Genomic DNA, 21,774 nt, shown 5'->3' with positions numbered 1-21,774 from the left:
CCCAAGTCGCGCTGATGAATTGTACACGTTACAATGAACTAAGCTTTTATTATCGCTCCTCTACGATCAAAATAATCACACGTAAGCTACCGTGAACACGACACAAACACACATATGGTCGCGTACATTTGCTTTGGCATCGACTAAACTACGATTGATGGATTGAAAATGGAGTGCTGGATACCCATCGAGCAGCAGGCTTTAGATACTTGAGAGCAAGCTTAAAATTCAGAGATTACAGTCCTGAGAAGTAGCACCGGCTCGTCAAAGATCGTGTATATACAAGATAGCTGCAGTTTTGGATTTGTTCTTTTTTTTGTACAATAAGTAACTAATGTGTCAGGAGGACGCTAGGCTACGGTGCTTAGGCGACTACGCTAGTAATTGGAAGGTTTGCACGTCATTACATTCAAGCTATACATATACACCTATGTACAAAGTATAAATAAGACCACAAAATGACAACCCGAGCTTATACTTTTACATAATCGACATTAAAACAAACTAAAGGATTTTAAAAAGGGTTACAATATTGGGTGTTTTCTACTTCCTACCGCTACAATAGGGCTGCAACGGTTAACTAAAAACATATTACAACCGTATTTATTTATTTATTGGGTGATGCAATGGCTACATTTAAAGAAGCCGGGGATTCGATGTGAGTTTTACACACACGGCTTGAAAAATTCAGTCATTTATTTAGCAACTTAGCTTAATTTTAGCCCAGATATTTGTTTTCGCAAGTTTCGATTTGGTTAAAAATACATAAGATTCAATGTAATGGAATGATTTTGTAGAATATTAAACATTTTGGCTTGATGATAAAATGTATCTTGTTGCTCTGTATATATATATTACAGAATGATAATCAGGTTGGGGTGTTGCAGCCCTACTCTACAAACTAGCATTTTTCCAAGTGCTTGTTTTGGAGTAGTCGATGTTTGAAGCGCTGTCTCTTGGGGATAAAAACAAGCAAAAAAAAAACAATAAAATAGAAAAAAACAATAGAACCCAATTCACCTTTTTTTTTTTTCTTTTCCATTCAAACTTGCTCTGAAGATCTAGGTAAACCTGCTGCCAAGTACATCCCCCTCTTTGCTATAAACTCTACGCGTCCTGTACATTATTGATTGATAATCTATACAACCCATAGCGATTTAATGTATGGGGGAAAACAAAAAGACAATTTGCTAAGTTATTTTGATCATAGAGGACTCAGGTGATTTTTGTTTTTTTTTACACAAGCTGGAGCAGACCAAAGGTTTTTTTTTTAAAGGGGCAGCTTCATCAAACTGATCAAACTGATTCGTTGGTTTAACAGTCCGTTCGTTTTAAGCTGGAGTGTTCTGACAATGGGAGTGAAGCGCATGGATTTACTGGGAGGGATGGGAATTTGCATAGGAAGAAAAATAAAAAACGGGGTGATAATCGCTCCAGGTTGTAGTATTTTAAAAAGAAAAAAAGTCAATGTAGAATTCGCCCCCCAAAGCGGTAAAAGGCTTTAGTCGCACGATAAACATCATTAGCTTTAAACAGACACAGAAGGAAGCGCCGCAGACCTCCCGTTTTTCCCTTTGAATCGCCTCCTCATTAGACGGACATTCGCGCACGATGATCTGAAGATGCTAAACGACGCTAGCAGACGTAGTGGTATAGACTCCAAACTTTTGCCAGTGGTTAAAATAACAAAGCACATCTGAACGACTCGACTGTGCGGCAAACGAAAAGGCCCTTTTTTGTGTGTGTGTGAACTTACATTAAAACTGTACCATTTTTTTTTTTGGAACTCTGGAGTAGTTGGAGAAAAAAAAAAAAAGCTCGGAAATCCTACATCTGCTTTTGTTTCTGTTTTTTTTTTTTGGGACATTATTTCCAGTTCCTCCCACCCTTCATGACCCCCTATTTGCTGCCCCCGCTCGCCCCCCTCCGCCCGCGGTTCAGCCCGACTTGGACCCCACCAGGGTCATGAGTCCATCCGTGCTCATGGACTTGGGGCGCTCCAGGGGGAAGCCCAGCGCGCGACTCCAGATCAGCTGAGACAACACGCCCAGAGCCCGGGACACGCCGAACAGCACTGTGTAGTAGTTCATCTCCGTCATGCCGTAGTACTGCACAGAGGGGACACAAGGGGGACAACGTGACTGGCGGGTACGTGTTTTTGTTTTTCCTCTTGTTATTTTACCCATTAGGGATCAGCCGTGTCTCGCACAAATCAATAAATAGTTCAAGAAAATATGACGGTCACTGGCAAACGTATTATACCTCTTAACTCCCGCCTTAACCGAGAGCATTTTCTCCAGTTCCAGTTCTTTACCCAAATCCTCTAGGCCAGTGTAACGCCTCATTTGAAAGCTAAGATCTACAAAACTAAATTGATCTTTTTCCTCACATCAGATTTTTTTTTCATCACTTTTTTTTGTTGGGCAGTCGTCTCATTTTTGTCAAATTTTCGTGACTTTTTTGGCATTTTTTCTCAATTTTTCGTCAAATTTTTCTCAGTTTTGTAGATTTTGTGTCACTTTTTCTCACTTTTTTCACATTTTCATCCTTGTATTTGTCTCAGTTTTGTTGCCATTTTCACACCTTTTTTCCAGAAGCTTTTGGACTGGGGTAAAGCTGGAGAAAAAGTGCTCGGTTCCGGTGGGAGTTAAGGGGTTAAAAACATTACATTGCTTGTCTGGAGGAAACATTCGTGTTCATTAAAAGGGACTATACAGAGTTTAAAAATGTTAAAATTATGCTTATTCCTCCCCCTACATGTTCCAGCAATGTCCTAATGTGTAGAATGACCTCTAAAATTCTGCACTGTCACTCAAAAAGTTGTTACTTCAGGTCTGAATTGCCGCCATGCACAAGCTTAAAAGGAATAGGCCACCGTTTTTCCATACTGAGATATGTTCTTACCTTAGCTTTGACGAGTTCTTCACCCGTGCCTTCAATCACGTAAACACAGCGCAGTAATCTTCACTTTACTGTGCGGATGCCAAATTACTCCTGGTATTATTACGCCTTACAATATAGTTCCCCCTTTTATCCGCTTAGAAAATCCACATTGTTTAATTTTGTGTAATTATACTTTGTAGTGGAACACTTCACGTAACCATATTTAAATAGGGAAAACGTGGAAGAGCTTGGTAGCTTCTATCTTTACTTGTTTTGGAGCTATAGAGGAGAGAGGGAGAGGCTAAATGCTAACGCCGTCTGCGCTGTGTTTACGTGACTGAAGGCACGGGGGAAGATCAGACAGGTCCTAAAGAACTCGTCAAAGGTAAGGTAAGAACATATCTCAGTATGTAAAAACAGTGGCCTGTTCCTTTAAGAGTTTTTAGTTCAAGAGGAACGGCTAGTTTCAAAAAACACAATAAATAAACAACTAAAGACTATTTTTTACTTATGACGCTGATTTTTTTTTGAGCAGGCTTTAGTACTCGGGGCTGCCAGAACTAGGGCTTTTCAGGCTAAAACATCAGGTCTCAAGTCCTAATTCCCTGCTCCCATCTCAAACACTAAGAATGTGACTTGAAAACCCAAAATACAACCCCTAACGGCCAAACGGCACATGTCTGACCTGCAGCAGCACGCCGCTGTGGGCGTCCACGTTGGGCCAGGGGTTCTTGGCCTTGCCCTGCTCCAGCAGCACATTCGGGACAATCTTGTAGAGCTGAGCCACCAGTTTGAACATGGGGTCGTTGGGCAGGTGCTTCAGGGCGAACTCGCGCTGGCAAGTGTAACGCGGGTCTGTCTTTCTCAGGACGGCGTGGCCATAACCTGGAACCACCTGTAGAAGAGCAGAGCAAAGCGTCAGTATCACATGGCACTTGGTATTTTAGTTAGTTATACATTTATCACATGGAAGCTGATGAGAACTCACAAAACGAAGCAATACAGTAGCAAACGATTTAATCAAATGTGCTTTTTACCCTCCCAGACTTGAGTGTGTTCCAGATGTAGTCCCTCATGCTCTCATCGGACACCTCTCCTCCGAGCTCCTTCTGCAGCGAAGTCAGCCACACCAGCACCTCCTAATGGTCACAGCAAGAAGCACAAGCAACACCACAGTTAAGACACAAAACAAAAACAACTAGTAAACCTAATAGTGACGTTATCCTGCCTAAGAGCAGTGTCTTACTGACCTGGTTAGCCAGTCCGTGCAGCGGTCCAGCCAGGCCATTCATAGCAGCGCTGAAGGAGAGGTAGGGATCGGACAGAGCACTGCCGACCAGATGGCTGGTGTGGGCGCTCACGTTGCCGCCCTCGTGGTCACTGAAGAGACAAAAGTATTACAGGTGAGATCTGGATGATACAACGTTTCAAGCAAATATTGTGATTGAAATGTGCAATTTTAAAGGGGGGGTATTATGCAAAATCGACTTTTTCAAGCTTTCCATCATGTTATTCTGTCATTCCCTCATTAAAAACATGCCTGAAGTGTTGCCTTGGCACATTCACGTGTTTTTGAGTAATCTGTAAAAACTCTGATGGCGGCCATTTTAGGGATAGGTTTGCCTGAGTCCTCCTAGGAACGCCCCCACCTCCTGGAGACGCCTCCGAGCTTTCGTCACCAGCCGAGTGACCAACCACTGCTCCTCAGCAGAACCCCCTCCCCACTGATGCCACAGACAGCGTGTGGAGGGGGCGTGTCGGAAAGGCTCAGAGGTTCTTAAAGAGACAGAGGCCTATTTCAAGACATTCACTACAGCCATTTTGAGAGAGACATTTTATACAAGGCAGTTATTCTAATTTACTGCATTCACAGACCAACAGAAGGTTTGGTCATCATTGTAGTGCGATATAGACTGGTGCTATGGGACTGAAAAAAGCAGAATACCAACTTCGTAACGTTCATTGTGTCTACTTGTGTTCTAGTATCACTTTTTAGGTTTGTTTTGCCAGACACTAAGGTTAGAGATGTTAAAGATCTTTTACCTTTACATGTTTCAGCGCCATCTGCAGCGTGTGGAGGGGGGGTGTCTGAAAGGCTCAGAGGTTCTTAACCTCTTCACTCCCGCCTGAACCGAGAGGATCTTTTTCCTCACGTCAGATTTTTTTTCCATCATTTTTTTGTTTGGTATTCAACTCATTTTTGTAACTTTTTTGTCATTTTTTGGGTAATTTTTTGTCATTTTTTTGTCACATTTTGTCATTTTTTGTGTCACATTTTTGTGTCACATTTTTTTGTCACATTTTTGTAAATTTTTTGTCAATGTTTTCTCACTTTTTTGTCACATTTCCATCATTGTTTTCGTCTCAGTTTTGTTGCTATTTTCACAGCTTTTTTCCAGAAACTTTTAGATTGGGGTAAAGCCAAACTGGAGAAAATGTGCTCGTTCAGGTGGAAGTTAAGGGGTTAAAGAGACAGAGGCCTATTTCAAGACATTCACTACAGCCATTTTGAGAGAGACATTTTATACAAGGCAGTTATTCTAATTTACTGCATTTACAGACCAACAGAAGGTTTGCTCATCATTGTAGTGAGATATAGACTGGTGCTGTGTGACTGAAAAAAGCAGAATACCCCCTCTTTAAAAATCCAAATTCCACAAACACCAGTATCTACGATTGACTAATAAAACACCTGTGGATGGTGAGGTAGAGCCGCATCAGCTCAGTGAACTGGTGGTCGCTGTAGCCCAGCATGTTGGTGAAGTTATGAGACCAGTCCAGGTTGGAGTCGATGGCTCCGATGCTGCTGCCTTCGCGGTACAAGTTACGGTAGATCTTAGCAGCGATGCAGGGCAGTTTGGCGATCAAGTCCATGGAGTCTTCATAAACAAACTACAGGAACGAGACAAAAGAAGCCAATGAGACTTACTACCATTTATGAAGCAAAAAGAACCAGAAAGTCAATTGGTTAAAAATTCAGCTCCAAATCATAAATAATCCATGTGAACTGACCTCCCAGTACTTGGACTTGTGGACGCCTTCAGAGTACGCCCGTGCGAAGCTGCTCTCACTGTTCAAAGCTGTGATGGCGGCGCTGAACTGGGACATGGGGTGGAGGTTTGTGGGGAAATTGTCCAGCATCGTTACGACGTGAGAGGGAAGAGCAGCTCTCTTTGCCCACTCTTTGGACACCCAGCTGACCTGTGGAGAGAGAAACACCAAGGTTAAACCACTGGCTCTGATAAACACACACTTGATCCTGCAGGAGTCCACTGTTAAGACTCGATAAAGGAATCAAAGAGGTAACGTGAATCCTTCCTCTGGGTTTTTTGTGTCTGCTGATGAACAATGACCCATAAACCATCACAGCAATGGCAAATTCTACCATAGAACGTAATGACAAGTGAACACAACCCATTCATAGTTTTCAGTGACTCTGCATTCCATTGGTGACCTTCTTCCCCTCCAGCTCTGGCCTAAAGGCAAGTGTTTTGTCATTTAAATGTGCCCCTCAAGAGTCAACTATGAATTGTGTTATTCCAGTAAGTCCAGTGAAACCAGCTATCCATGGATCTGAAGCCATGAAAAATTGGGACCGTTGCCAATTAGGAAAGCTGAGAAAAAGATCAACTCTTTCACCCATTACTCCACCACGACTTGAACAAATGCTGAAATATAGATGTATTTTCTACCATATAAAGACACAGAGCCACAGAGAGTGGTTCAACAGGCTAAGAGTACAAAAATAATGGAAAATGCTAACCATAAAGCTAACGTTAGCTTCATACGACAAGCCAACAGCTAAACGTTTTAACGTATTCTGGAAAAAGGGGTACCTTCCCTAATAATAAACCTATGGAGATTTTAAAATGCAAAATTAAAAAGGTGCATTATGGAACTTTATGTGGAAAAAAAACAAAACTTGATATTGATGCGTATTTGACCTTTTAGTGAGTGACCTAGCGACTATGGGCAGTTTGCATGGTGCCTTTATTTTCCAACCCTGTTGCCTCTATGATGCTTCAGAACCAAGTGTTTTTAGATTTTCTGGAAGGATGGTTCAATCAGCAGTGAAACCTACCAGAAACCCTAAAAAATGTATCCTAGAGCATCTTAGAGGCCACCGGGTTGAAAAGTAAAGGCACCATGCTAACCACCAGGTGACTAAAAGGTCAAATGTGCATTAATATCTTTTCATCCATCCATTTTCTTCCGCTTTATCCGGGGCCGGGTCGCGGGGGCAGCAGTCTCAGCAGAGATGCCCAAACTTCCCGATCCACACACACCTCCTCCAGCTGTTCTGACCCCGAGGCGACACCAGGCCACCTCGGAGACATAGTCCCACCACCGTGTCCTGGGTCTTCCACGAGGCCTTGTCCCACTAGGACATGCTTGGAACACCTTCCGCGGGAGGCGACCAGGAGGCATCCGGAACCAATGCCCGAGCCACCTCAGCTGCTCCTTTAGACGTGAAGGAGCAGCGACTCTACTCCGAGCTCCTCCCGGGTGACTGAGCTCCTCACCCGATCTCGGAGGGTGCGCCCAGCCACCCTGCGAAGGAAACTCATTTCGGCCGCTTGTATTCGCGATCTCGTCCTTTCGGTCACGACCCAAATCTCATGACCATAGGTGAGGGTGGGAACGTAGATCGATCGGTAAATCGAGAGCTTTGCCCCGACTCAGCTCCCTCTTCACCACGACAGACCGATACAGCGACCGCATCACTGCTGACGCCGCACCGATCCGTCTATCGATCTCACGCTCCATCCGTCCCTCACTGAGAACAAGACCCCGAGATACTTGAACTCCTCCACTTGAGGTAAGGACTCCCCACCGACCTGTAGAGGGAAACCACCTTTTTCCGGTGGAGAACCATGGCCTCGGATCTGGAGGTGCTGATCCTCATCCCGGCCGCTACACACTCGGCTGCAAACCGCCCCAGAGCAGCTGAAGGTCCTGGTTCGTTGGAGCCAAACATCGTCCGCTTACGAACATGGTCGCTTTAAAAGTTCTATAGCGCATTCCATAATATTCACAGTAGATTTATGCGTAACCATGGAGATGATTTGATCAGCAGCGAAAACCTCCCAGGAACCCTATAAACAATTGATCATGGAGCATCATAGAGGTGATGGAAAGTAAAGGCACCACGCTGAACCACTACTCAAATGTTCCTTAATGGATCTTTAAGGTTTACAATAGATTAATCTACCAGTTGTGTCACAATCTGGAGTCGTTCTGTGCCTCTTTCTTTAAGCCTCAGTGAAAGTTAATCGTTGGACAATGTTTAACTACTTTGGTAAAGTTTAATTTTACAACCTTTCATCCCCAACTCTAAAGTCCTCAAAATGGCATCCAGAACAGAGAACATGACCCTCTCACCTGCTCCTCTGTGGGCACCTGCCCTGTGACCAGCAGCCAGAACAGACCCTCAGGCAGCGGCTCCTCTCCGCCTGCAGCTTTGGGCAACAGCTGCTGGCACTCGGGGATACTGTACCCCCTAAAGCGGATGCCCTGTGAGAGGAAAAGACAAACATTAAGACTGGAACAAGGCAAAAAGCAAACTAGAGTAAGACAATTATGACTAAAACTAAACTTGGGCACAATTGTAAAAGTACCAGGCAGGGCTGCTGTCAGCAAAAGGTTTGTAAATCAAAGTCCGATGGCAGACTTTAACAATATATTGTGGCTCATCGGGATATGGAGATTGTGTCGCCATATGGACCTTTTAAGTGTTTGTAAACATTCCGGGCTCAGCTGGAGGCGGGAAGCTAGATTTATATCCGTTTCCATTGTAGCTGTTGTCATAGTAACCATAAACACATGTCTAACTGTTGTTGGAAATATCAGATAAACCTTATTTTTCGTCTCAAATGTCATTCTTCTTGTTCTGGCACCTTAAGGCGAGACACTGCAGGTGAATAAATGTAGAGATGTCAATTTGAAACTGTTGCTGAACATTATAGCGCTATAAATATGAGAAAAAAATGTGTTGCATTTTTCTGTCATTTTACGTTTTCACATAAAAATAAGGCATTTGCGCATTAAAATGGCCAAAATTGCCTATATTTTGGGCAACGAAATCAAAATCATGAATTGAGTCAGATTAAATGTTATGGTTTTATTTTATTGACATATTAGTAACTAAGATTTTTGGATATTTTGTTTAGTTTGTCAATAAACTAATCATCAGTGAAAAAATCTGTAAAAACTCAAATTCCGCCTTTTTTTTTGGTTTCAAAGCTGAATAAATCAGGCTAGGAATTAGATATTAAAAAATCCGTCTGAAAAAACATTCAAAACATTGTTAGGTCTCAGCCTGTAAAGTTTGGAGTCTGTGGGAGCTTCTATAAGGGCTCAGGCTCTGCCCGAGTGCGGCTTCTCTCATTCAGAGAAAACCAGCCCTGAAGTTTTGTAGCGAGTGCACATGCTCGGCCCGTTCTTCCGCTCTTCCGCTCCAGCGTCTCGTAGGAGGAAAAACACCATATTTGGGTGAAAGCGTCATCACGGGGCCCCTTAGCAGGACACGTGGATGTAAAATCTGTCAATATTTATGAATGAAAACCCGCGGGAAAGACGGCCTTTCTACGCGGAGCAGCAGCTACTTCCGGGTCGCCCCCACCTCGCAGACAAAACGTCATAAAATAAACATCATGCGGGTGAGTTTTGTCATTTTTATATCTGACATGAAAACTAAGATGTAAAGGGAGGAAAACAGATACAAATCTCCACTTCGACCACTGCGTGAAAAATCAATACTTTCACCTGCCGTGTCTCGCCTTAAGCCACAACAGGACCACATCTTTTAGTTGTAGTTTTACACTTAAAATCACGAGTTTTAGTTTAATCTTATTTCTCTTGATCACTACCTGCCTCCAGCTGATGTCACAGATGATGTCAGCAGTTAAAGGGTCTACATTGCAATAAATATTTGACTGATCTATTAGTGACAAGATGCAGGACCCCCCCAGCATAATCAAATTGCATCACAGAATCTGCACAACACACATCGCAGACTTGTTTACAGCTCGTCAATTTTCACTGACCTCATCTGCGTCTAAAACTGACGTCTCGTACACCAGGCCCTTCATTCCTCGCATTCCTCCGTAAACCTGTGAGGAAAAGAGGCAAACGTTCGATAAGACAGACACAAAATGGCCCCCTTAATTCGATTGTGGGCAGTGATGTCCGTGCATTGTTCCGGGGCATATTCTATTACACAGTTCTGTTTGACCTACTCACCATATCGACGGTGATTTGGCCGATGTTTGTTTTGCCATACTGTGTTTTGAAGTTCTTAATCCTGCTCTGTTCTTTGGGGATAAGGTCAGCCAGAACATCCTTGAGATTCTGTGGAGATAAAAAGAGCAAACAAAACTTATTTCTCCTGATTCAAAGCTTCTTTTGTTTAGATTTCAGTTTAAATAGGTTTGAGTGAAAAAACATGACAGGAAGACAAGGTCAGCACACACTACACGACTCTACTAGTGGTAAACGATTTTATATAGAATGGGGGGTCCACACTACACGACTGGATTCAGTGCGATTTTTGAACGTCTGGGGGTTCACACTTAACGACTGAGAATCGTAAGAGCGACACACGATTCTGACAAACAGCTGATGTTTTATAACACAGCGCGTCTGTCGTCTCTACGGCTTCCAAAACTGACCCCAAATCCGCAAAGACAGGCCTGTGTTTGTGAGCGTGGGAAACGTGTGTGTCCCGATTGGTCAACGGTGTCGACAATGTCACAACACCGCAGCGCTAGCTTACTGCTACTACCAAGCTTCAACTGGGCTATAGTTCTGTCACATGGAGATAAAAGTTGTCGACAGGAAGAAGCGGGATGTATTTCAGTGGATTTAATAAGAAAAGGAGACGGGCGTCGACCTCAGGACGGAGGAGAAAGCGGAGGAGACAGAGGAGAAAGTGGAGAGGCTAGCCACCGTTAGCTGCGAGGTGAAGCTAAACAGTTCGTCTCCAAACTCAGTAAGAGCCGCTAAACTCTGTTCGTGGTTGAAATGTAGCTGGAAAAGGTGGTTGTCGTGAACTTTTGGTGACATAAAGTTGTGCACAGAAGTGAAAGAAGGAGGCGCGGCGGTGTTTTTCTGTCTTTATATCTCTCTGTCATTCACATTTGTGTCGGTAAAATCACCCACGTTTCTCCCTTGCATCCAAAATCGGGCTTAAAAATCAAGCATGTTTGATTTCCTACGACACTACACGACCCCCCCACACTACACGACCCGACTCCGTGTGACCGCCTTCGACAAGACGCGACTCGATTAGACTCGGCACGACTGAGAATTAGAGCGAAATCGGGCATAAAAGTAGTGTAGTGTGAGCTGACCTTAAGCTAAAAGTGATTTTTATTGTATTTGTTCACCATGTCTATATTTGCATGGATTTACCGTTGTAAAAGGCATACCTGCGTAACCCCGCACTAAAACCTGTTCTGTCTGAACTGAGAAAACAGACTTCGAAGGGGAACAGTTTTCCTAATTGCCGAGTCATCTTGATAATACAAATACAATGTACAATGCTATTGAGTAATACTAGTTTGGCAATGTGCCCGTCAATAGGAAAGAAAGAACTTAGGAAATGACTGATTACTCACCGTTGTCGATGCGCTGGCATTTCTGGCAGCCACAAGGATGTACGCAGCATTCTGCAACAAGAAAAAGAGCCAAGCGTTACAATTTTGGGAGGGAAGTAACAGAGGGGAAACAAAAGAAGAAGAAAAATGATTAACAATGAATTGATATAATCTATAAATCTGTATTTCAACTCCTTCTGTTCTCATTGCCACCAATATCCAACAAGAGCGAGTACATGTGGGAGGTGTCAACTTGTTTTGCATCTATAAATCATCACTATTATAAAAGTCAATTCGAAATAATGTCTTTTTTTAAACCACATTTAGCTCAATTAACATTCTTTTCACCCCCACCGTGTTTTGGGGGAATTTGGGCAATGTCAAAACCAGGCAGTAGGTCTAATTTTAACATATTTTCCTATTTTCTGAAAAGCTGAACCAAGACAAGGAGTCAAAAAGTGAAACCCCAGGAATCTAATCCCCCAGGTGTTGCAAGACGTCCATCGAGTCGACTCCCCGGTGAGTCAGTGATTTAAGCCGTGCACAGGCTCAGGCGGAGACAGGCCAGCGCCGGTGTTTCACTGTCGTTTAATCCTGATCGAGTACGGACAGAAGCCTGAACAAACCTGCTCCTCGGTCAAACAGGAATCTCCCAACGCAACGTCCAAGCCCGAGCCCGAGCCAAAACTTCACAGTGACCTGACGGGACCCACTTCAACAAAGAGGCCCCGAACCGCACGACTCCTCGGTAGCACGATTACATAACAGGAACCGGCTTTTAAACACCTCCCTCCCTCTCTCTCATTCATTCATTCATTTAGAAACGCCATCTGCCAGAAGGAGGAAGCTTTCTGCTAATTACAAATGTTTGAAGGTAAAGCCCCAGTGAACACGGCACAGGTGCAACCGAAACACCGCCAATATTTAATTGGAAAATGCTATAAATATTTACTCATCTGGTGTCATGCTTCAGGAATGTGGGCTTTTTCAACATTTTATTGGAAGTTATGCCAAGATGTCCACCCATCAATGTTTCATTTTGACAACATATTTTAGTCTAGTTTTAGTCTTAGTGACGAAAATGTAATTGGATTTTAGTCTAGTTTTAGTCGACTAAATTTAAGACTAATTTAGTCGACTTTGCATTGATAATATTCATTATAATCATATTTAATGTTGTTCCTCTGCTTCATGGAGCTGCTCCACATGAACAAAGCTCAGAGCTGATCCTTTGGCAGAGAATTTACATGATCTGAGGCTCTTTCAGACGCTCAATACAAGTTTGGATGATTTTAGTCTCTCCCTTTCATTTGTACTTAGTCTTATTTTAGTTTAGACTAAAATATCTGGACATTTTAGTCACAGTTTTAGTCTCATGAAAAACTTTTAATTTAGTTTTAGTCCAATTTTAGTTGGAAAAAATATCACTTTGACTAAAATTAAGACTAGAGAGAAGCTAGACCTTGAGGACCCTGCCACATCATTAAAATTCATGACGGGGACAGACGAGTGGATGAATCCAAAGTTGTTGCCGACATTGTTCCACGGAGATCGGGTTTGCAGCAGCAACACATCAAACATGTTAACGCACTTAAAACGGCATCATCCGAGTGTGAAAACCACGTCTACTAAAGAAAAGCAGCCTCGTGCAAACACCGCTAACGTCGGCATCAAACCACCCCTGTCCAGTAGTTCGGATCGGGCTAAAGCAAACACGCCTGGTACAGGTGTTTTCATCGCTACGGATTTGCGCCCATGTTCAGTTGTTGAAGGCGCTGGTTTTAAGTATTTGATTAAAAGTCTTGAGCCTCGCTACAATATCCCATCACGTCCGCACTTCAGCCCAAAAGTTATACCAGCACTTCATGAAAAAGCTCAAACTGATGTGGTCAACAAGCTATGAGGGCGCTTACTGTATCACTTACTTACAGTATTTACATTTTTTATTTTAAAGGAATAGGCCACCGTTTTTACATACTGAGATATGCTCTTACCTCACTTTAGCCGAGTTCATATATCCCCGTCTAACTCCTAAAGGTTATTGACGGAAGTGAGCGGGGAAGTCTTTAGGAGTTACTGCGCGGACGTTGTGCTCCTCGTATCATTACGCCTCACAATATAGTCCCCCTTTTTATCTGCTTATAAAATCGACACGTTACATTTCTGTGTAAATATACTTCGCATGAAAACACTTCACGTAACTTTATTTAAATAGGGAACACGTGGAAGAGCTTGGTAGCTTCTATCGTGAGCTTTTTTGGAGCTATATGACATGTGGGAGAGGCTGCGTATGTGCTCCGTTTTGCGTGACAGAGCGCACGGACAAAGACCAGACGGGGATATATTGTTTGTTTGTTTATTTGAGCAACAGATGCATACAAGTATAGTATAAGTGTAACATACAGAATTATTCACAACATAAGAGGTTACTGCTGCTCAAAGGGAGTAGGAAGAAGTTAGTTATAACTTATAAGGCCCTACCCCTCCTTTCAGACTTACACAACTTAAACTACTGCTCACGGCACAATATTTTTAATGTATAATTAGGCTTTAACCATGAGATCTATGCGGCAATTCCAGTCTGAGGAATTGCCTTAGTAGCGAATTAAATCAACAAAAACGTCTAAAGTGAGGTAAGAGCATATCTCAGTATGTAAAAACGGTGGCCTATTCCTTTAAATGTTACAAAATGTGAATGTGTATTTCATTCTAAGAGTGCGATTTATTTAAAATATCACCCAAATGAGTCGCTTTTATTTATTTTATGCAAGAATTCTATTGTGTATCGGCAGCTTTTCAAAAGAAAAACTTTGTTAGTTCTCATTTGTACCGAAAATCAACCGAACCGAGCCGTCCAAAACTGTGAACCGAACCGAATACAATTTTACAGTTACACCCCTAAGACACACTAATCATTAATCACTGTAAAACTTGATTGATCCCGTCCCATGACCTCCTTAATCACGCAGCACTTCATATCACAAGTATTTTATGATTTAAGTCGTGCGAGCTTTGCACTCTTCCAAATTAGGATCGAGCCGAGCAAAGATTACAACAGACACCGGTTACATGTCCCTCATTTAAAACGCTGATAAGGGAAAAAAACATATGACTTCTGTGCGTCGTCTCCACAGAGTTCAAGCACCTACACATTATCAAGTAAAAGTAAAGCATTACTGCAGTTCAGGTCACGGGGTCACTGGAGTAAGAAAATAGCTTATGGTCATTCAAGGTTACTGTACACAAGGGTCGCACAGTGACACTCAAATCACTCTGTTACACTTTCATTATGCAACAAGGCAGGATGTACAGTATGGTTTTAACAATGCTAAACTTGTTAAGGCAGTTTCACCCGCTTTTCAACACTGAGTGCCATTGTTTACCAATTAGCAAAGCAAACGAACCAGTCAAGGATGAGTTAAAGGGTCATTTCAGGAGTGGAAAAAATGGCACTTAGAGTAACAATGTGTGGCTATTCCAGCAATGTTTAAAATGTATTTGAAGGTCATGAAAGAGTAGACAAAAGCAAGACGATTTTGCCATGAAGAACTCTCCCTGTGATGTGTCGAAAGTTTCAGGGCGAAGCTTGAACGTGTAATGGCACCGTTTTTTCTGCTTTGTTGGAAGTAAATACAGGTTTCTATTGAGTAAACTGATACCTGGCTGTAAGTTAACACTAGGCCAGCTTAATTTAATGGCTTTACAAGGCTTTAGCTCGTCATTCCACTTCAATTCTGTCCTCGAGATAGATAATGTTGTGTAAACGTCGTGGAGAGATAAACTATTCTTAAGCCGCTCATCAATTATTAGCCACAGCGTTTCACAATGTGTGTGTGCGAATGTGCTAAGCTAACATGTTGCTACCGCTGTTAGCTAGCGTTAGCACGGGTTAACTTTTAGGCAATTTCTGGGGGGGAAATACCCATATAATTCATCGTCCTCTTACCTTTGAAGCGAGGAGTTTGGGCGCTAGCCGGCTGACGCTGAGAAAGGACATCGTGGCAGAGGGAAGGTGATATTTTAAGTGATTCTTCACAACTTAGGAAGCCACTGCCCGTGCACCGCGACGCTGGTTGAAGGTGCCCCTCCAGAAGAAGGTTGAAGAGGGATCCGGGCCCGCACGAAGCCGCGGCCTGGATTGGCGGAGGGGCCGGGATGATGGCGTGATGTAGCGGGCTGTGATTGGGCGGATCAGCGGTGAGCCTCGCGCTGTCCCGCCCCCCGCGCCCTCTGATTGGCGAGTCCGAGACGGTGGAATAAATTATAATCAGAGCATAAATAGTAGCGGTGTGTTTTGGATGCAGTGTTAATTTTGACGACATGTTTTATTTTAGTTTTAGTCTTTTGATTAAAATGTAGTTTAATTTTAGTCGAGATTTAGTAAAAAAAAAACGTTTAAATTTTAGTCTAGTTTTAGTCGACTAAAATTGCATGTCAATTTAGTCGACTAAATTTAAGACTGATTTAGTCGACTTTGCATTTCTAATATTCATTTCAATCATATTTAATCAAGGTCCTCGACTTAATGGGGCTGCTCCACATGAATAAAGCTCAGAGCTGTTCATTTGACAGTGAATTTAAATCAGGGGTGTCCAGGTAGGTATATGTACTTATACACTGCAAAAAGTATTTAACTAGATCAGTATAAACATCTAAATTTGAGCATAATAATCCAAATTTTAGTTGTTTTGACTAGTTAAGAAGTTCTTGGGCATTTGTCCTGGATTATTTCACTTGTTCTGAGATGTTTCTGACTCGTTTCGATACATTTCGTCCTTATTTCAGGTCATTTTCTTTGCCAATGGGGAAAGAAAATTGTTCTTATCTCATTGGCAATTTTACTTTCTTATTTCTAGCGAGATTTACCCTAGAACTGGTCTGAAATGTCCTCAAACAAGCAAAGTAAACTCGGTCCGATCAGGAAAAGTGTCTAAATGAGTGAAAACCGCTCAAAACAAGATACATTTCCTCAATTCAAGTCATTTAAGGCAATGCTTGATATTTACTTTTTGTAGTGTATGTAATGGGAAACCCAATCGTAGTCTGCATAATCCCTACAAATCCCAGCAAGAATCATTCAACAGAGGTAGTGACGAGCGAAGCAGCACTTGAATTAGTAAGCCAAAAGGATATCTTATAAGCAAACATGTTTCGAGTTTTGTCCCTTTTCTTTTTTTTTTTTTTCTTTCTTTTTTTTCTTCTTCTCTAGCTGAAACTTACGCTTGTAAATTAGGTCAACATGTTTAGAACAAGAGGAAACGTATAACCACACACACACATACACTCACTCACTCACACTACACTTTTAATTTTCTCTTTATGTTGCCTTCATACACATTCCATTTCCTTTTCTGTACTGTCTTATGTCAATGTGTTGTCTTGTAAGTGGTATGTATGTCAGCATTGTTAAAATAAATGGAGAAAAATAAATAAATAAATAAATCAGGGGTGTCCAAACTTTTTTCCCCGGGGGCCATATACTGACATGTATAAGGCATGGAGGGCCACAGATCAGTGGTCAATGCATTCAAACGTTCAACTGCGTGTGTTTAAGAGAGGTTTAACCAGGGGCGTAGCACAACATTCTGGGCCCTAGGTACAAACTATCTTTTTGGACCCCCCTCATATTTCTTTTTCTTTAACCACATACCAGTGTTTTGACAGTGCAGTTGATTTATTTTCTATTATAACTTTATTATATACAGCGACCTAGAAATCTAGATTAGTCCTGGATACTTAGTTCATTGTTTTGTTTTTGTTTGTTGTGAACTCGATGTTTGACTTGAAATTTCATCTGGATCGGCTTCAGTTACAGAAATTGAATAACCTTCAATCCCGGTGGTGATGTAGATGTTTAAATTGGTGGTGGAATATTCTGCATAATGATTATTAGCATCACATTAAACAGGACAACAGCACCAGGGACATGGGATGTTTGTGCTGGGAAGAACAAATGTGTGACTTTAAAGTAGGCATTAAAATGAAATATTATACTATATGTGTCTCATGAACAAAAAAGCTCAAGGGCTTCAGCCTCATTTAGTCTCGCTCCATATTTGAAGCCGGCTGAACCATTTGGCACATTTTTAAATTCATCCATAGTTATTGTTTGTGCAAAATTCTGTCTAACAACCGTTGTATTTCAGCCGGTTGTTCAATTCTTATAGTATCAATTATGAGGAAACTTAGAAAGTACAATACAGAACGCTTTTTGCAGCACTTTTCAGGGCCCCCACCCTGCTCTGGGCCCTGGGTACACAGCACCCTTTACCCCCCCAGTCCGACGCCCCTGGGTTTAACTATTCCACACACTTAGAACCATAATGCCAGCTCAGTCCCACAATAAATGTTCATTTTTGAGGTTTTAATTGCGTGGAATTATTCGAATTGGAGTAAAATGACCATCTCTGGCAATGTGTGGCAATAAAACAAGAAGGCTGTGGGCCACCAAAAATTGGTATGAGGGCCGCATTTGGCCCTCGGGCCGCACTTTGGACACCCCTGATTTAAATGATCTGAGGCTCTTTCACACGGTCAATACAAGTTTGGATGATTTTAGTCTCTCCTTTTCATTTTTATTATTCTTATTTTAGTCGACTAAAATATCTGGACATTTTAGTCATAGTTTTAGTCTCATGAGGAACGTTCAATTTAGTTTTAGTTCAATTTTAGTCGTCAAAAATATCACTTTGACTAAAATTAAGACTAAATATTATAGGCGACGAAATGAACACTGTTTGGATGACATCGTTTTTTGTCTGTTTGGACCATGGACTGTAAAATTAATGATTATAGTGATATTCTTAATTTTACAGTCTATGGTTTGGACTAGAGCCCAAATGTGTTCATTTTAATGTGAGGATTGAACCAGGGCTAAATCAGGTCTGCACAAGTGTTATTACATATTATTAACATTTTTTAATTTAAGTTTTAGTCTTTTGATAAAAATGTCATTTCATTTTAGTCAAGATTTAGTCAAACAATTCTCTCCAATTTTAGTGTAGTTTTAGTCGACTTAAAATTGCATGAAAAAAGCTAAAAGTTATTTAGACAACTTTACATTCATAATATTTTGTATAATCATTGGAAGTTTGGTGATTTTAGTGTCTTCTTTTAAAAAAAAATTATTTAGTCATATTTTAGTCAACGGAAATATTTGTTGATTTTAGTCATAGTTTTAGTCTCATAAACAACTCATTTTACTCTAATTCTACTTTTTTTTGACTGAAATTAACCCTCCTGGAGCCGGCACCTTAATGTGGTGGAGGGGTTTGAGCACCTGAATGATCCTGGAGCTCTGTTGTCGGGGCTTTGTGCTCCTGTAGGGTCTCCCAGGGCAAACAGGTCCTCGGTGACGGGTCAGATAAAGAGCGGTTCAGAAGCTCCTTATGAGAGACCAACAGGCCCTGTGAGAACCATGAGGCCGTCCTTCTGTGGACCCACCACCAGCAGGAGGAGCCATAGGGGGCTGGTGCTGTGTGATTACCACCTGGCAACGGACAAGTGGAAGAAAATGGATGGACGAAATATTTTAGTCAACAAAATTAACACTGGTCTGCACAAGAACTGACTCCAGATTTGGCAAAGTCCAAACCAGTGCTAAACCAGAAAATGATCAGGAACTTCACTACAAAAAGTAAATATCAAGCATTGGCTTAAATGACTTGAATTGAGGAAATGTTTCTTGTTTTGAGCGGTTTTCACTCATTTAGACACTTTTCCTGATCGGACCGAGTTTACTTTGCTTGTTTGAGGACAATTCAGACCAGTTCTAGGGTAAATCTCGCTTGAAATAAGAAAGTAATATTGCCAATGAGATAAGACCAATTTTCTTTCCCCATTGGCAAAGAAAATGACCTGAAATAAGGAGGAAATGTATCGAAACGAGTCAGAAACATCTCAGAACAAGTGAAATAATCTAGGACAAATGCCCAAGAACCAGTCAAAACAGCTAAAATTTGGATTATTATGCTCAAATTGAGATGTTTATACTGATGTAGTTAAATACTTTTTGCAGTGTTCATTTATATTGTTGAAAATAAGTAATAAAAAATGGAGTAAGATACTACAAGGCTATAAGTAATAAATACCAGGAAGCTCAGTCATTGCAAAACAAGAGGAAATCTTTATTATACAGTCTGAGAAAAATGCCTATGTAGTTTTCAAGATCCATGGCCATAACAGCAACATGCAGTTTCTGTACAATCTTTTGGAGGAGAACCAGAACAAAACATATTTATCAAAACAATACACAGCCTACATACATCTAAATTAAGATACTCACTTAAACGCATTGGTTTGTACTGTTGCATTATTTCATCTGTCTGAGTCTGTAGCATACTAAGTCATTTTTGTTGTGCTGATGTGAATAAAGTGCACAAAAGTGCATTTGGCACAAACCATCAAGTCAATGTACAATTCATTTAGACTCTAAAGCAAAACAAAACAAAATAATACACGATCCAGTGAACAATTTGACAGAAAAACACGTGAAAATGTCTTGTTGCATTTGAAAGTTGCATGTTTTGTGTCACACGTTACTATATTCATGTCAAGTCATTCAGTTAATGGTAAAAATAGACAACAGTGGGATCAAATATCCATTGGTTGTAAGAAAAACAAAAGAAAAATCTTCAAGTGTGTTTCTATTGGCAGATTTGTGCACACGTTAACCCTGATGAACAGCAAAGAAACAGAATACATTGTAAACTACTCCACATCATGCAGCCAATATGACATGCATGTTCTAAAATGTAAACTTTTGTAGAGCCAGTAGCCCACAGTTTTCACCAAGGCGTTCATCATCACAGCAGAAATAATCGTGTGTCATGGTTCAGGAAAAGCGTCTTGTTCGGATGTGTTTGGTCCCCAGTCCTGTGCTGTTGTGCCTGTGATCGGACCCAGAGGTCGTGCATAAGATTCACTCAGTCCAAAAATGAGTCTGTCCACTGCAAAGTAAACTCAGCTCAGTCGTCCTCCTCATCCTCCTCCTCCTCGGGCTCAGGGTAGGCGAGATGCTGCAGACAGGAGTGGAGGTAGTTCACGACTGTCCGCTGGAAGTGGACGATGCTCCGGGGATCTTTCAGCTCGTGGCCCTCGTCTGGATAAAGCTGCAGTGAGTAGTTAGCCTCGACCTTCACCAGGCGGCTCAGCAGTTCAGCACTGTGCTGGAAGTGGACCCTGGCTGGAATAAAGCGACAACATATTTACATTCATGCACCAATGATCACGGGCATTTTCAAAAACCTGTGAGAGCAAAGCAAGATCTTACCATCTGCTGTTCCATGAACTATAAGAAAATCTTCATTCTTCAGTTTGTTTGCTTCCCCTAACAACGAAGACATCTAAAAACAGAAAATGAAGCATAAGTTTACCGCCATAGCTTGAGATTAAAACACGGCAACTTCCCGTTTTTTTGCATACTGAGATGTGTGTTCACTCACGTAACCGTATTTTAACCTCTTAACTCCCGCCTTAACCGAGAGGATCTTTTTCCTCACGTCATCAGATTTTTTTTTTTTTCCATCATTTTTTTGTTGGGTATTCAACTCATTTTTGTAACTTTTTTGTCACATTTTTGTCATTTTTTTGTCGCATTTTTGTCATTTTTTTGTCACATTTTTGTCATTTTTTTGTCGCATTTTTGTCATTTTTTGTCACATTTTTTGTCACATTTTTGTCATTTTTTGTCCATTTTTAAATAAATTTTTGGTCATTTTTGTGTCACATTTTGTCACATTTTTGTCAAATTTTTTTCAATTTTTTTTGTCAATTTCTTGCAACATTTTTGCCACTTTTTCATCAATTTTTCGTCTCTTTTTTGTCAATGTTTTCTCACTTTTTTGTCACATTTCCATAATTTTTTTCGTCTCAATTTTGTTGCTATTTTCACAGCCGGTCCATAAAGGAGAGGAGGAGAGGCTAAATGCCAACAACATGTTCGGTGTTTTTGCGTGACTGAGCGCATGTGTAAAGACCAGACAGGTACGGATCAACTCGTCTAAGCTCAAGCAAGAACACATCCCAGTATGCAAAAACGGTGGCCTGATCCTTTAAGGTAAAGGTGTCTCCGTAGGGAAATTTGTCTTTTGCTTTTGACCCATGCTACAATGTCACTGGGGCAACCTGCAAGGAGCAGAGTGAGTGGTAGGACCTGATCTTGAGTCACCTTGCTGAAGGATTAACCTTTTGTGCATGTTTTGGGTTGATGGGGAAAACTGGAGCCCCCAGAGGAAACCAGTCCGGAAACCTTCTGGATGTGAGAGAAGAGTCACTGAGCCACCGTGCTTGTAGC

The 21,774-nt window shown here is 41.6% G+C and overlaps 2 protein-coding genes across 2 annotated transcripts in view; both read right to left on the bottom strand.

Annotated features, from left to right (window-relative positions):
* Positions 1-1,914: 1,914 nt before the first annotated feature.
* On the bottom strand, positions 1,915-15,596 carry cs (citrate synthase). Its single transcript, XM_079557814.1, has 11 exons — positions 15,427-15,596; positions 11,502-11,552; positions 10,126-10,233; positions 9,930-9,995; positions 8,266-8,397; positions 5,896-6,084; positions 5,576-5,775; positions 4,134-4,263; positions 3,921-4,022; positions 3,569-3,778; positions 1,915-2,108 (listed from the first exon to the last, which is right to left on the bottom strand). The coding sequence occupies exons 1-11, from the start codon at positions 15,475-15,477 to the stop codon at positions 1,938-1,940; spliced, it is 1,410 nt and encodes a 469-aa protein (XP_079413940.1). The 5' UTR covers positions 15,478-15,596; the 3' UTR covers positions 1,915-1,937.
* Positions 15,597-19,620: 4,024 nt separating this feature from the next.
* LOC306964699 (inactive dipeptidyl peptidase 10) overlaps positions 19,621-21,774 on the bottom strand; it is a 109,228-nt gene continuing 107,074 nt past the window's right edge. The window contains exons 24-25 of the mRNA XM_079558806.1: positions 20,752-20,824; positions 19,621-20,664 (exon numbers count right to left, since the gene is read on the bottom strand). Coding sequence (XP_079414932.1) covers positions 20,447-20,664; positions 20,752-20,824 — 291 coding nt within the window. The 3' untranslated portion in view covers positions 19,621-20,446. The remainder of the gene's footprint in view (positions 20,665-20,751; positions 20,825-21,774) is intronic.

Source organism: Gobius niger, assembly GCF_951799975.1.
Source record: "Gobius niger genome assembly, chromosome: 6".
Classification (NCBI taxonomy): Eukaryota; Metazoa; Chordata; class Actinopteri; order Gobiiformes; family Gobiidae; genus Gobius; species Gobius niger.
The sequence above is the reverse complement of the archived record's forward strand: the minus strand, read 5'-3'. Positions and strand labels throughout refer to the sequence as shown.

Bases quoted from the DNA above. Each gene is read 5' to 3' on its own strand.
- cs (XM_079557814.1), bottom strand. From the start codon at position 15,477: ATGTCCTTTCTCAGCGTCAGCCGGCTAGCGCCCAAACTCCTCGCTTCA. The intron at 10,234-11,501 runs GTGAGTAATCAG...TTATCTCCACAG, and splicing joins ATGCCAGCGCATCGACAACG to AATCTCAAGGATGTTCTGGC. The intron at 3,779-3,920 runs GTAAAAAGCACA...GCTCTTCTACAG, and splicing joins ACACACTCAAGTCTGGGAGG to GTGGTTCCAGGTTATGGCCA.